Source organism: Sturnira hondurensis, unplaced genomic scaffold (assembly GCF_014824575.4).
Source record: "Sturnira hondurensis isolate 20B ecotype Veracruz unplaced genomic scaffold, ASM1482457v3 Scaffold0004136, whole genome shotgun sequence".
Classification (NCBI taxonomy): domain Eukaryota; kingdom Metazoa; phylum Chordata; class Mammalia; order Chiroptera; family Phyllostomidae; genus Sturnira; species Sturnira hondurensis.
The window spans coordinates 15186825-15202834 of record NW_028076767.1 but is presented as its reverse complement, the minus strand read 5'-3'; the positions used below and the strand labels follow the sequence as shown (position 1 = coordinate 15202834).

General features: G+C 36.4%; 1 protein-coding gene across 1 annotated transcript in view; it reads right to left on the bottom strand.

The window, feature by feature from the left end:
- Positions 1-16010, bottom strand: part of COL5A2 (collagen type V alpha 2 chain) — a 148228-nt gene that overhangs the window by 68889 nt on the left and 63329 nt on the right. The window contains exons 2-3 of the mRNA XM_037043777.1: positions 6933-7157; positions 4170-4183 (exon numbers count right to left, since the gene is read on the bottom strand). Coding sequence (XP_036899672.1) covers positions 4170-4183; positions 6933-7157 — 239 coding nt within the window. The remainder of the gene's footprint in view (positions 1-4169; positions 4184-6932; positions 7158-16010) is intronic.

Sequence of the window (16010 nt, the reverse complement as noted above, 5' to 3'; positions counted from 1 at the left end):
AAAGAGTTTACTAGACCAAGAAGTGCTTGTGGTACAAAGATGTAAAGTCAAAGTACCACAGGAAAAGATACCTAAATACTAAAAATATAAAAGAATTCTAGAAATGTGGACACGTGAACTTTCACACTCTTAGTACAGGCCACCTACTGTTTGGTAACTTAGCAAATGCCAGTCCTGAAACACTTATCACCCTTTTGTAAAACTAATGGAAGAATCTGAGAATTAACAAGAGGTAAGTGTGCTCCCATTAGGGGGAAAAATAGAGAAAATAAGAAAAGATGTGATAATATTAGATAATTTTAATATCAGGGGAAAATCTAGAAAAGATATTTAGAAAGATATTAATTGAACAGGAAAATAAAAAATAACACAAGAAACTCTCATAAGTTAATGTAAGTAAAATCAAGCAGGTTTATTTGCTTTAATAATAGATGTAATAAACACAAAAGGCATTGATGAAGAATTTCTTTTGATTCTTTAAATTTTAGAACCACAAAAACTGTATTTTCCTAGCATGATGTCAAGTACATAGGTTAAATAATATTGAACAAGTTGTACCTTTATGTATCTTTATTTTATTACATATTTACTTTTATTTGTTATTTCAGGATTTGTCTTCCTATATACTATGGTCTCCCCAAGGTCATAATCATGTTTCCTTTACATCCTCCATTTGGCGTGCTTAAGTTGCGAACAAATTCTTCATGAATATATTAATACTCATTAATATCTTATGAATCAACACTTTTTACTAGGCAATTGCAGAAAATAAATACATTAAGGATTATATCCAAAAATGTAGAAAAAGGAAGGGTAATGAGCTCTATTTCATTTCTCCTTTCACTTATATTATTCTTTAATCTAATTATAAAAATAATATGAGTTCATAGCGGAAAAAATTTTTAACACAGGAAACATAAATATTATACTAAATAACATACTCAACACTCAGGAGATCAACACTGTTAATATTCCGGTATTCTGAGTTTTCCTTCATGTACCTGAACTTAGTTTACCTAATCGAAGCCTTAGCATTTTACTCTTAGATTTTGCTTTCATTTGTATAATTAAGAATAACATTACAATAAGTATCCTTGTTTATAAATGTTTGTGTAGCATCTCTAATTAATACTTTATGATATATCTCTAGAAGTTAAAGTTGTGGATTAAAGATCATTCATATTTTTAATCTTTTTAAATTTAAATCACCAAATTGTACTGCCAAATGCACAATCTAATTATATTCCCACAACAGTATCTCACATCTGAACACATTTTGCGATGTGAAATTTTCAGTTATTTTACAGTCTTGATAATCTTAATGACGGACTCAGTGGCAGAACAATACATGGATCAGTCTTGTTGATTCTAATGGTAAAGTAGCTAACACACTGGAAGTCAGGAGTAGACTGAGAATTCAGAAGTAGGAAATGGCTCTACAGAAGCAGGGGACAACTCTCTCATGAGTAAGTTCAAGGTAGAACACAAGAGACTGAAAGTCAACCAACCTACGAAAGGACTAGGGGCAGAGGGAGCAAAGCAGAACAGACTTATATCCGCATTTCCACATCTCCTAATTTCCAGACTGGGTCTTCCCATTGTTAACGTAGTGTGAAGGTAATAAAAATTAACCTTTAAGAGCTGTAAGTGCTTTCCTTGCAATATTGAAAGAATTTGAATTGTTTAGAAAGGACAATATAAAGGATATAGAAAAGATATACAAATCGGTGCCCAATTTTAAGAAGGACTTTATAAGAATGATGCTAGGGGGGAAAAGGGTTTCTTTCTAGAACAAGTCTAGAAAAACAAGTAGAAAAGGAAGAAAAATTATTCTAGCCAAAATGAGAAAACTAGAATAGCCGACTAAGAACGGTGGTGAAATCTCCATCCTAAGAGACCAGCAAGAAAAATGCACACTTTGCTCTTTGTCTGTACAATGTACCTGCCGATGTCTTTCTTAGCTCCATTGTAGGGGGATTTGGGTATCTTATTATGAGCTCTCTATTTCTTGACAATATTTGATATGGGTTTAAGTATTCCATCATCAGATTATGATAATAAATTTTTCTAATGATTCTATGATACTTCCTACTTTGGAAAAAGCCACAAAAGTAAGAATCTGTTGCTTTTGTTAATAAAAGCTTTGAGTAAGTTAATTTATGTAAAATGATTTATCTAAAGTGTAACTAAATTTGAATTTCATATCCTTTTAAGTACTCAGATTCAGATGAGAATCACAGTTTAATTTTCCATCTTGTCGGTTACTTGTCAGTTAAGGCTATGTGGACACGACCCATCACTGTTATAAGATGCCATTACCATGGAGACAGTCACAGTGTTTTCTCCACTTTCCCATCATCCATATCTTTGCCTTTTACAGAGTTATAGCAAAGGAACTGTGTCGTGGTTAATATGAATAAATGAATAAATTATAATTAAAACTCAATGTTGAAATAAACCACACATGAATGCATTTTTATAGCATTACTCGGCTCTCATGTTTTTAGGACATCTGATAATAAGTGACAGTCATAATAATAAGAACATAACTAAAGTGTGCTAAGTTGGCAGCTGTGTCCTTCCCCCAGCTGTTTGATTCCGCCTTTGGAAAAAGCAGCGATCTAAATGGCAGAGCCTAACATAATCCCTCAGCAAGCTGGGCAATTATGAGACAAATTAAACTGATTAATTCAGGGTGGTTCTCACAGTCAGTTCTTCTTTTTTTTACTTTTCAAAGATTTTTTATTTATTTATTGTTAGAGAGAGAGGGAGGGAAGGAGAAAGAGAAGGAGAGAAATATCAATGTGTGGTTGCCTCTCACATGCCCACTCCGGGAGACCTGGCCCACAACCCAGGCATGTGCCCTGACTGGCAACTCTTTGGTTTGCACCTGCACTCAATCCACTGAGCTACACCAGCCAGGGGTATTCTTTTTTTTTTTTATTTCATAGATCATCTCTATATATGTATCTATCTATTTTGTCTGAGGCCTGTACGCAAACATTTAAATTTCCATTTTTCTAGCTTTCAGATATAAATTAAATGTAAACTGGCACTTGTGGTCCTTCTCCTTTGACATACACTCAAAGAGAAATAGCTTCACTGATATTTATTTCAATTAAAGACAAATCTATGGCTTTGCCCCCTGAACCAAAAAATGTAGAAGTGGTCTGGCAATCCCCTTGGTAGCATCACTTTTATTTGCCATGCAGCTATTGCATTGCTTTATCTGAATATCCGATTATCACTTTACTGAAGTTCACTTGTATGCAAATGTAAAGACAATTAAAATTCACAGTTAATCTGTCCAACAATTGCCTTGAAATTTGGGACGACTGCTCATTTCCGCTCTTGAATCCTGAGCCCGTCCCATCTGGGTAATACTGGAGCAGATCCCATAGTTTTCAAGTTAACCAGAAAACTGAAAACACAACCAAGGCAAGTGAACTCTCTCCACTTAGTAGGACTGCCTATTTCCAGAAGTCAAGTGTGGAAACCGCCAGTATGCTAGGGTCGTGGTGGTATTACACACTTTTCCTCTTGAGTGTAAGGTTTGTCTCTACGATTAAATTTTAGGCACTTTGAAGATGAGGACAGGGAGAGAAGGGGAGGGTATGTGTGTTTGTGAAAATGCTCAAATAATTCTTTTAGTTAAATCTTTACTTCTCAGCTAATGGAAGAGGGACCACAACCCCCAATGAAATAGACCTTCCTTCTTTCCTTCCGTCCTTCCTTCCTTTGTTCTTCTCTCCCTCCCTCCACTCCCCTCCTTCCCTCGTTCCTTCCATCCTTTAATTAAATATTTATTGTATTTCTAATATGTTTAGGGCATATATATATACACACACATATATATGTATGTGTATATATATATATACATATATATATGTATATATATAATAAGTACTGTGATAAGCAGTCATTCAAAGGTTTATGTAACATAGTCTGAATTCTTAAGGAATTCATAATCTTTTGGAAGAAATATCTATAAACAAAAATTAACAAAGTGAATAAAATAGAGGCATCTGTAATCTATAAGCAAAGTAGCTGAACTGTACTATTTGTATGGTACTTTATAATTTATGAAAGGTTTTCAAACACTTCTGTGCATATAGTATTACAATGAAGAATACATTTACAAAAATGAAACTATGCAAAGAAAAACTTACCTTTCTTCCTCTACCTATAAAAAAGAAAAAAGTAAATGTTATTTTATGCAGAAACAGTGTTTAAGGATCTCCTGAATATTTATTTTAATAATAGGTATTTTTGTGGAGTTCAAATTTAACTTAAACAGAATTCCCCTATCACTAGCAAGCAGAATTCAAAAGTTGTTTTGGATCAATACATACACAAGAGGTAAAATAGTACATCCCTTTCAAAAATTTTGTTGACACTGTTTGAATATTCTTCATATTATTATATAACACTTCAAGTTCCCTGAGTTATAAAATTAACAGTTAAAATTATAATGAAATAATTTTAGTTAATATTGTTTTCATTTTTATATTTTTAAGTAAGCTATCCATTCACATATGATTAACAAATCCAAATATATTAAAGGTGTATAATTATGTAGTAAGAAGTCTCTTTCCTCCATGTCCCCTTTCTCTTATTTTCCATATTTCACTCCTAACAGGAGGCCACTAGTCTTGACTGTCCTATTTTAATCTTCCTAACCAAGAATATAACAGATATACCACATATTAAAGTCATCATTTGAATTAGTAATGTTCTAAAGTTGTCTCCAGGTAGATCTTGAACATTTTGTGTAAAATTTATCCTTAGCTATTTTATCCTATTGGTTGCTATTATAAAAGGAGTATTTTTTCCTACCATTATTTATACTATGATGTAATTGCATAATGTAAGCCTTTTAATTTGCTTATTTTACACTGCACTGTCTCACTAAAATCTTTGTTTTTGTAGTATGTTTTTTCACTCCATTCCCTTAGGTTTTATAAATACACGATTTTATTTTCTGAAAATTGATAGCTTTACCTCCTCTCTTCTAACTTGTAAACCTCTCATTTTTTTCTTATCTAATTGTTCACGTACATTCAATACAGTTAAATTGCTGTTGTGATTAAGAACATCCATGTTTTATCTCTAAGTTTAGAAAGAATGTTTTTTATTATTAAATATTCTTTTTTCTCTGATTTCCCAAAAGAGTCTTTCTCTTTTTTTAAGTTTACTAGCTTTATTAAGATAAGTTTCAATGTTAATTATTTTGGGTGAACTTTTTCAGACACTTGGTTTCCCTCTTCAATATTAAAATTAAAGTTTAATGTTACTTCAGAAGATTTTTCTTATATCATATTATTATATATGTATTTGTTCTGCTCCCTTGCAATGTGTTTCTTCTTTGGAGATTCTTCTTCTGAGACGCCCCCTACCTGTTTTGTATGTGTGTTGTTACCTTTCAAATCCCGTATTTTTTTTCTTTCCTCATCACCGTTTTCCACGTCTGTTACTATATTTCCTGCAGTGCCGGTTCTCCTTGTGCTCCTTCCCACTGCACCTTCCTTTCCTTATCACGATTTTAGTTTTCCTCCTACTGCTCTCTCATCACTACATTTTTTTTTGTATTTCTAATTTATGGCCTTCTCTCTCAGAAGCAATTGCTTTAAGAAGCTTTATTGAGTTTATGGTGAAATTGTTGGTCCAATTTTTTACCTGTTCTGTGATACTTATCGATGTGTTCTTGATAACATAATATTAGTTAAACTCACATACCTTTTTATTGTATCTTTATATCAGTGCTGTTGCCAGCTCTTTATTATTATTATTACCCATCTGGGGATGAGCTGAGCTTTCCCACACCAGCTGTGTGCAGGAAGCTGTGTGCTTTGCTTTGTTTTCGATATTCGCCATCATTGTCCCAATGTCCTGTCTCCACGTATCCCCGCAGGTTTAATCCTACCCCACTCCTTGGGGCTTCTTTGAGGATCGTATCTGCTTCAGGTAGCCCTTATATATCCTGTTTTTAATTCTTTCCATTATGTACCCCTTAATACATAACACATTGCTAAAAATGGAGGTGTTTATTCAAGGCACATTGTTACCTTTGAATGATATCCAAGAGGAGAATGGATAAATTACTGTGTAATGTTTCCACAAACATACCGGTGAATACTTAATTGTACTTGTGGTTATTTGCAGTGGTGTTTGAGGTGAAAAATAAAGCCTTGACACTGTCCTGATGAAGATGCACACAAGGTGCCATTCATGACCACTTCACTAAACTACGATTTTTACCTTTCATCTTGCCTGGTTCCTTAAAACACAAAAATATAACCTTGTTTCTCTCACATGTAAGTACTTCATATACACAGTCTATGTTAAACACAATAGTCTATCTTAAACACAAGCATTTTTCTCTAAAAAAATAGTTTTAAAAAGCAGTAGTTCACATCGTTTTCTGCAGTATATACATTCATTCTCTTGTCTTTCTTAGCACGAGAAGCATTCTGCATTTATAAGCTAATGTAATATTGGATTCTGTTGTACTATATCACATCAGAAATAATTATTCCATTCCCAAGGACAAAGTTGGCACCAGGGAAGATAAATATTTTTTCTAGATCTTCTCTTAGAACATTAATCAACTTCACATAAAACCCAACAAATATCTCAGAGGTATCCAGCATGGATTGGTAAAAAATGACCATCTTAAGTGGTATGAGGAATTGTCAAATCACACAAAACCACTCAAAATTTTGTCAAAAATTCCCCTGGTTTTTAAGAAGGAAATCACTATCTTTCTCCCACTAATGTTAGATACAGTGTGTGAACAAAATCATTAAGCCATAAGACCATTGAATAGTGGCTTAATTATTCTCTTGAGTTGCTGAAATCTGAGAGCAAAATCCGCTGCAACTGTAAGGATGAGTCAACTGGATCAGTTCTGAGTTGGCCCTAAGCATTCTTACCAAAGTTGTTTTTTCCACTCCCACTTGTATGGGGACAGACAGGACAGCATTCCCCAGCGGGAGTTACAGGGTCGGCACAGTCGAGCACTTCCTGGCACTGTATCTTGTCACAAAGAATGGCTCCATTGTCACAGACACAGATCTGGCAAGGGGCAGGTTTCCAAATGTCCCTGTTTAAGTACATCTGACCATTCTGAGTGCAGGCTATTTCTTCACCATATCCTTCTAGAATAAAAACAGCAAAAAAAGAATATTAGTAGTATGAAATTTCAGAATCTGGGAAAAATTCAGAAAATGAGTAATCTTGTGGCTTCTAAAAAATTCTGGGCTAAGCAGTAACTTCCCAGGATGCAAAACATAGATAAACTTACTTTATTTAGTATTTACGTCTAAAGCAATACATAATTCAAAATAGAATGATTACGATAGTTATATCCTAGCATGATAGGGGAAGAAAACAAGTGATCTAAAGTTGGTATGCTTAATCAGAGAAACCTTCCCAAAAAGCTTCATTATTGAAAGTATAAATAACAAAACATGGGAAGGTCAGTAAGGAGGAGTAAAAACAAACTGTTACCAGCAGACAGTCCCCCCAGAACACCAGGGGAGTCTCCCCATAGGCCAAAATGGCAGCAGGGGTTCTTACATTGAGCACATGAAAAGCTAGCAAGACAACTGAATAAAGAAAAAGCCCCCACTCCATTCCCAGATTGGGATTGGGACTGGGAAAGGCAGGCATATGCACCAGAGAAGTCAGAATGGTACCAGCAGAGGTGTTAGACCAAAGAAGCCTATCAGTCTAGCCTGGGAAAAGAAGAGGTCGGTTGGGAGGTGGACCCACCTAAAGCATGCAAAATTTGGCAAGATGATAGGTCACTTTGAGAAAGCATCTGGTCAGTCCCACACCCAAACTAATATAATCCCAGTGGAACAAAGAAATGCTATGGCTCATGTCTCTCAGCTTGCTCATGACTTGCACTTATACCATGAACTGGCTTGTTCTCGCCATTAGCCATGTGGCCATGTGGCCTATGGCCTCCAGGAGGGAGCCTCTCACTCTCTCTTGCTCACCTGGTGATGCACTGAATGGTGCATTCATGCACTCTCACCCTGGAGCTTGTGACTATGTCGCCCCAGCAGCCACATGGCCCATGGCTGTGCAGGGACTACCTATAGGCTCCAGGGGGGGGAACCTGAAATGAATAGCAGCCAAGAACAACCTAAACTAGCTGGATGGGGACTAAGATGTTTCTGCCTATGGGCTCCAAAGGACTGTACTTTAAATTGGAGCAGAAACGCTGGCTACTTGCTGAGAACTGCCCTGCCTGGTTTCAGAAGCTGTAATCCCCCTTGGCTAAGACTGAATAAAGGACCTTGTGGCCATAAGCCACTTAGGAGACAAAGCTTATTTTCCTTGTAGGGGCAGCACCTTTGCCCCCTTTCTATTCACCCTGCTTGGCCCCAGGCAGATGATTGGTTAGCCAATGATGGATAAGATTCCTCAAAAGAGGGATAACCTAAGATAGGCACCGTCATGAAGGGGCCCTAAAGGAAGGAGTTGGGGGCCTATAGAAAAAGGGGTGATGGACCCTAACCCCTCAGCTTTGACATAGCCTCAGTGCTCATTCTGTCTGAAAGAAGTCTCCTAATCTCTTGGCTGCCTTACTTGCCCTGCCTGACTTAAGCCTGAAACAATGCTGGAGGTGGGTGCGGCCCTGTGCTACAAAGGCCGGGTTCCCTAGGGTGATCAGGCCTAAGAAACAGTGTATAAAATTCTATGAAACCTACTTTGCAAATACCCACAATTTAAATGATAAGGGTCCAAGCTGGAAGTGAATTTGTTCCCCAAAGTTTTATGGCCCTTTAACTATCTGACCCTGATTCAGAATAAGCCCTCAGAGTTCTTTGAATGTTATATATTGTTTAATCATTTCTGCCTGATAATGACTGATGAGCTTTACATATATACCCTGTATTCCTGTGCAAACTGAACCCAATAAAAGCTTCTCAAGGGTCAAGGCGCTCTCCTCTTGAGAGGGTGGCTGAGGCGCTCCGAGGCTTTTTCTCCCCTTGAGAGAGAAGCTGTGCCATCCCTTTTCCTCCACAGGACTCAGTAGTCCATGTGAATTTGTCTTGTCTCATCCATAACGCCTCGGACCTCAGACACTTGCTCTTGTCTTGGTCTGACTGAGAAGATGAGCTTTGAGGCATGAGCCTGCCATTCTCCCAGACTGCATAGCACCTGAATAAAACCTCTTCCCTTTTGTGCCTCACAAGTTTGGCTTTTGGGGTGACAAGCAGCCAAATGGATTTTTTGTTCTCTTTACAAAACCATGTGAAAGGAGGAGAAAAATAATGGTTCTAAATAGAGCACATAATTTTAGTGTTTGGTTTTAACCCTTTGTGGCTTTCAACTCAGTAGAAACTTTAAGATTAGTATATCCGTCAACAGCAGATGACACTATGTATTCTTATACCATGAAGAAAATCTTCAAAACATTTATGGGTTTATTGGAATTAGTTTTAAACATAGGTTAAAAAAGAATAACAGTGTCTGGCCCTGGCTGGTGTAGCTCAGTGGATTGAGCGCGGGACTGAGAACCAAAAAAAATATCACGGTTCGATTCCCCATCAGGGCACATGCCTGGGTTGTAGACCAGTTCCCAGCAGGGGCCAGTTTCCAGCAGGAGATGCACGAGAAGCAACCATACATTGATATTTCTCTCCCTCTCTCCTTCCCTTCTCTTCTACAGATAAATACCAATTTTTTTAAAATTTTAAATAAAGAATGACAGTATCCTATTTTATGGAATACATTTACATTAGGCATCCAGAACTAAAGGTGCTTTCTAAATTTTAACAAAATGCAGCACTTATACAAGCAAAGCAGTAATTACCTTTGCATCAAAATTAATTAAGGAAAGCCATGGCCAAAACAATATTTTATTATAAGCTATCATGAAATACCTGCCAAATATTTTATATATTTAGGCCAAAAATTAATTCACATTTGAAAAATATATAAATACATAGTAATAGCAATTCTACTGTACATTTACTAGAAAATAAACACATACATCATTAACTTTGTGATTTTTGACAAACAAACTGTAGTATTTTAAAACATGATGTGGATCACATCCTTTCTTAATTCCTTCCAGTGCCTCCCTATTACTTAAATTCAAAACTCCTGTCTAAAGCCAAAGGCCCTCCCCACTAGACCTTGCACAATTTGATCCCTTTGCCTGGTACCCCCTGCACTGCCTTTCCTTCCCTGATATTCGACTCCCATAATCCACTATCATGGTTTGCTTACTTGTGACCTGCCCCCCCAATTCTCCCCTGACAACCTTATAAAAGTAGACTTCTTTTACCCAATTGACATGCTTTGCAGAACTCTTCAAATAACTCATTTATGCATCAATCCATTCATTCATTTTTATTCTATGCAAGATAATTAGACAGTTACTAAAATGTGAACAGGCAAAAATAATGGCACGCGTAAAATTTATCATGATTAAAATTAATGTACTTATTTATATTTGTTTATTTCTTTATCTCCTTTACTAGACAGTAAACTCCATGAAGGTAAGGATTAGCTCAGGTAAGGATTAGTACCACTTGTTCATTTTGGTATTTCTGAGGCTTGACACAATACTTGGCGGAGAGCCAACATTGAACAAATAGGTGTTTGAAGAATGGATATAAATAAATGAATGAAAGTAAATTATAGCTCATTAACTTAACTGCACCAGCATTGACTTTGGACTTTACAAAAATAAAACCAAAATTTTTTTAAAAGTGCATTTGAAATTAGTTTATGAGAGATTATCATTTGTCAATAAACAGACTCAAATGATAATACAGAAATACAAATGCAAATGATTTCAGTTTAGAATAAAGGCATTAACCCAGATATCCACACATCCATCTTCCTAGCTTTAGAATGTTTTTCTTGAACAACATTCTTCTCACTGCTCTATGGAACGAACACTTCGTTGCACCTTTAGTCTTTCATCACAGATATTTGTCAAATGCAAAATTGCCTACAAAAAATGACAGTACATCCTGGTTCTTTGCTGTTCATAAGAAGAGCATGAAGTCTAAATCTGTTTCATTTTCATCAAAATATTTTTATTATATAATACATAGCTAATCAATAAAACAACATTGATTTTGTATACTGTATACAGCTCTGTATAGTGCTATTAAAGGTATTCTAACCAGGGAAGATATAAATCTATTTTAATATGCTTTTTGACATGAGTACTTTGAAAATAAATAGAAATTTGTACATCAAATAAGCAGTGTTATTTCTATTTTTTTACAGATTTTATTTACTTATTTTTAGAGATGGGAAGGGAGGGAGAAAGAGAGCGAGAGAAATATCAATGTGTGGTTGACTCTCGTGCACCTCCAACTGGGGACCTGGCCTGCTACCCAGGTATGTGCCTAGACTAGGAATTGAACTGGCAACCCGTTGGTTCACAGGCTGGCACTCAATCCACTGAGCCACACCAGCCAGGGCAGCAGTGTTAATTCTAGATCAAAAACCACTTTGAAGCCATGTACTTCCATAACAAACAATTCAAAAAAAAACACAATCTATAGAGAAATAGACTTATATCTATAGTCCATTAAACAATTCCATTAAGTAAATAAACTACTAGTAACTTTGTTTATTAATCACAAGCACTGAATACCAATGGCTAAAAGTGAGATACACTAAAAATTCAATAAGCTTGCTTCTTTCTTCCCACACTCTGGGGACAAAGTGTTCACAGATTTTTACCCAGCAGCAAGTACTAAGTGTGTGCCTAATGTGGCATGTGCAAGATATTGAAGGTACATGTGTTCTGTTCTCAGAAGTCCATATTATTATTGCGATGTAGATTTCAGTTGCATCAATGAGATAATTAGATATGTGAAAATAGAGAGTATGAACAACAGATAAACAATAAACGAGATGACGTGCAATAATGTTGTTGATTAATTATCATTAAAATCTGTGACAGACTCTTTTGGGGTGAGTTAATCCTGTTGTCCGCCACTCCTTCAGGATCGGAATAAATAGACTTGTGCTAACTCTTGGAAGGTCAGTTTCTTCCTGCAAGTTGAAAACAGCATGACCTCAATCCAAAGGGCAAAGAAGTGGGTCACTGTATTTCTTTCTTTAAATGATGATGTTAAAAATTAGTTTTATACTCTGAGTCATCACTGGTCCTTTTCCCCTGGGAATTTATAATTAAATGTAAAATGATGTGGAAAGTTAGTTGGAATGCTTTTAAATGGCAAGGAGATGAAAAACCACATTTGCTGTTAAACCTTGCCTTCTCTCCCCCGCACAAGAACACATGCACATCACAGAGGGCTCAAAAACTCCGTGAACTCTCATTATTCGTGTCTGAACGAAAGACACATTCTCTGAATGTGTCTTTCGTTCAGACACGAACAAAGAAACTCTGGGTGGAAAATACAGGGTGTCCTGCCGTTCTTGGCTTTGAACATGGTAGTTGTGCACCTTATGATTAGGTTGACCCTTCTGTTTTCCACACAGATGTTTATTTAAGTGAAAATAAAAGTAAAATAGAAAGCAAAATTTGCAGTGAAGCTGCACGTCAGAGAAAGCACGTCAATTTGCTGTGAAATTGTCATGACATAATTATTTTATGAATACAATATTATAAAAAATAACAGAATAGGAATTTGCATAGGACAGGCTGAGAGAGTCTATACTGTCTTCCTGATTCCTCTACACACATTGTAAATCTAACCCAGGAAGTCTAGAAGTTTAAAAAAATTATTGGTCTTAAAGTACCTGGGTAAACAAATATTTTTAATGAAATCTGGAAAATAATTCTATAACTACAATATTGTGACACTTGTAATTTTGCTACTTATGTTTCCTTTACTTTCCTAAAATTGAGGGGGGCTGGCACATAGCTGATAGCATTGCCATTATTTTGCAATCTCCCACAGTGTTGTGACTTCTTACAGTTGTATCTCCCAAGCTACAGGATTCTTTTACTTTTATTCTTTTACTCTTTACTCAAATGGTCTAACAAATTGAACTGAGCCATTGTGAAGTCATTACCCCAAGCATTTTGGCACTGGTATCTTACAGAGAAATGTTTTATCTGACCAAATTTTATTTGACAGTAACTCATTGTCCTGTGTTTCTTATATACCCTCATAGATTTGTCTTCTCATAAAGCTCATGAGCTTATGTGCTGTAATATTTAGTTGTAAGAATTCAGTTATTAATCACTAGATGGCAGAACAAATCTATCATCATATTATGATACACAGTTAGAGTCCCAGTCACCAGAACTGCTGCTTGACAGTGATGGGCCATGCCCTGGGTCTACAGTCTTTTATATAATCACACTCATGCAAAAGAAGCCTTCATCAAAATAACCATATTGAAAGCTTTGACTCAGGAGAGATGTGATTCTATTTGTGTATCAAATTACTGGGTCTACCTAAAGAATCTGAAAAATATATAAGTCCCCAAGCCTATGCTGGACATTCCCTAGACATTAATGGAAGGTCTTCCTTGCAAAAATAAAGTGTTCATGTGTCACAAAATGTTTAAGTCTTTTATTCATACATTTTTCTCCCCTGGCCAGTAAGCTCCTGGGGAACAAGACATAGCCTCATCTCAGTTACCTTCACACCCAGTGTCATATAATTGGTCTTTGATAAATATATTTGCTGCATGGATGAACATGTGAGTAAGTGAGGAAAGGAAGAAGTGAGTTCACTGATGTACTCATTTTAAAAACAGTATGTGAAGCTTTCTTTCCTTCTTCCTTGAACTTCCCAGAGAAGATGTGCACTTTGGACCCCTGTTTTGAATGAAAGGGAAATGGGTCACATGGTGGTTCTTGCCAAGTATGTCCCTGATGTCTAGACCTCTGTGTGTCCAGAAAGGAAAAATGATGTGTCAACCACAGCAGCTCATATTGTGGAACAATTTTCAGAATGTTATAGCAGCCCTTTGGCCTTCCTGCCCCAGCTGGCCTCAGTCCCTCCTGGGGTTGTGAAGGTCTGTGCTAGCAGTAGAAGTCTTGGAAGGGCTAGAAGCATGGCGCTGTCAGCTGGTGTCCTCACAAAGTGGGCAGAGAATCTTAATGGGACAAAGGAGACAGCCGCAGAGGAGCCCCACTTGTCCCTCTGGACCAAACCACAGACACTGCCCTGACCGATGCGCAGCATAGCCCCAGATGCTGGATTCAGTTCCAGAGGATTTCCCAAGAAAATCCCTCCCTTCCTTCTGTTTGTCATCATACAGGAGAGACAAAGAGGTTAGAGTATTTAGTTCTTTCTTTAGACCCTTCTGAGTAAATGCCAACAATTCCACGTTTATCATTTCTCTTTCCTCAGCTGATCCCAAACTTTGAAGTTAGACACACATGAAACCAACAAGAATAGTTGAGTGGGATCAGTTTTATATTATGACAAAATTTTTCCACCTCGGCCTCAAGCTCTGTGAGAGGGTGGGAGGGGGGGTAGGTGAGTAGGGAGCAAGCCTGCCGAATTTGGCATATTTTGTTCTTCAATCCACCTTACAGTGAGCCCTCCAAATCCCCTTTTTAGGGTGCTTATTGTAACTATTACTCTTTTGGTGTTTGCTTCCTCTCTTGTAGGACAATCATAGTTTATATTCTAAATATCATAACAATTAATTTTGCAAACATATCGAAATCTGAGAAAGTATTAAAGAAGAAAATATACATAGTATTTCAGTGGAGCATACAAATAAAACAAAATTAGACACTGCCTACAAAAGTGGTTCATTTCTTCAGTATGGCCCTGGCACAGTTCTCAATCCATGTGCGAAGGCTTTTCAGCTAACTGGTAAAACTGCTGTTTTACCTTTCCTTAAAATGGAAAAAATTGAAAAGAAAATCTCTCATGTTAGCTACTAACATTTCTTTCCATGCATCATGAGGAAATCTAAATGACTGTGGCCAAAGCATGAAACTAAAACTACACACGATGCACAGGCAACGCTCATCTGCAACTTGTCTGGAAAACCAGCTTTCAGTCTGCTAATACACTTGACATAGATTTGTTCCTCCAAAAACACAGCTCCAACTATTGGATAGCTGCACCAACACCACAAAGAGAATTTGGCCTGCCTTATATTGAATACAGTAGAAATTTCAGTAGCTGTATCTATAGCAAACCTGAGTCTCATTTTCTAACATTATCCTTAGTGAATAAGTAAGTGGAATCTATGCTGTGCCAAATGTGTCTGCCTACCTAAGTACACCAATAGTTGTGTGTGTTTTGAATGAAGTCCATTTACTTAATCTCTCCCCAGAATGATACTGCTTGAAAGAAAGAAGACAACGGAAAATGTACTCAGCCATTCCACTTTTAAATGGGTGGTAAGATATTTTTAGAATCAATTCAATTCTGTGTATTATGATTTCTTTGTAGCTATTTTGCTTTCTTTTTTTAATCCTCCCTAATGCAAAAGAATATTTAGGCCTCTAGAGAAAATAGAGACATTGTGGTCAGTTCATGCTTCTAATTCACCCTCTATAGACTTATTCTTTACTCATCGCCTTTGTCCTGACCAAGTTGTAGTCTAGAGAGAGATTAAGTAACAAACTGAGCAATATATAGTACCCATTAGTCTACTCGGACCACCTCACAAAAAATTACAAATTACCACACACACCCATGGCACTCTCGATCAACCAATCTCTGATCTGTTTTTTCCTTTTAATGTAGTATTTGTCACTTTCAAATCTACTACATTATTCTATTTATTGTTTATTGTTTATCTCCCATGATAGAATCATAACATCATAAGGACAAATACAATTTATTATTCTGGCTTGGTCATTGATATATCTTGATGTCTTAGAATAGTATTAGTATCATAGTAGATGCTTAGTAAATATTTGTTGAATTAATTTGTTCAGAATTAGTTGTTTGTCTTAGTAGCTTTAGAGGGTGGAATCATATAATAGTACTCTACATAAAAGGAACCACGTATAAGAGTACCAAGAAAGAGCTCTAGGCCATACTGACTTAAAAGTTATTTGCTTTGATCTTGTGGTT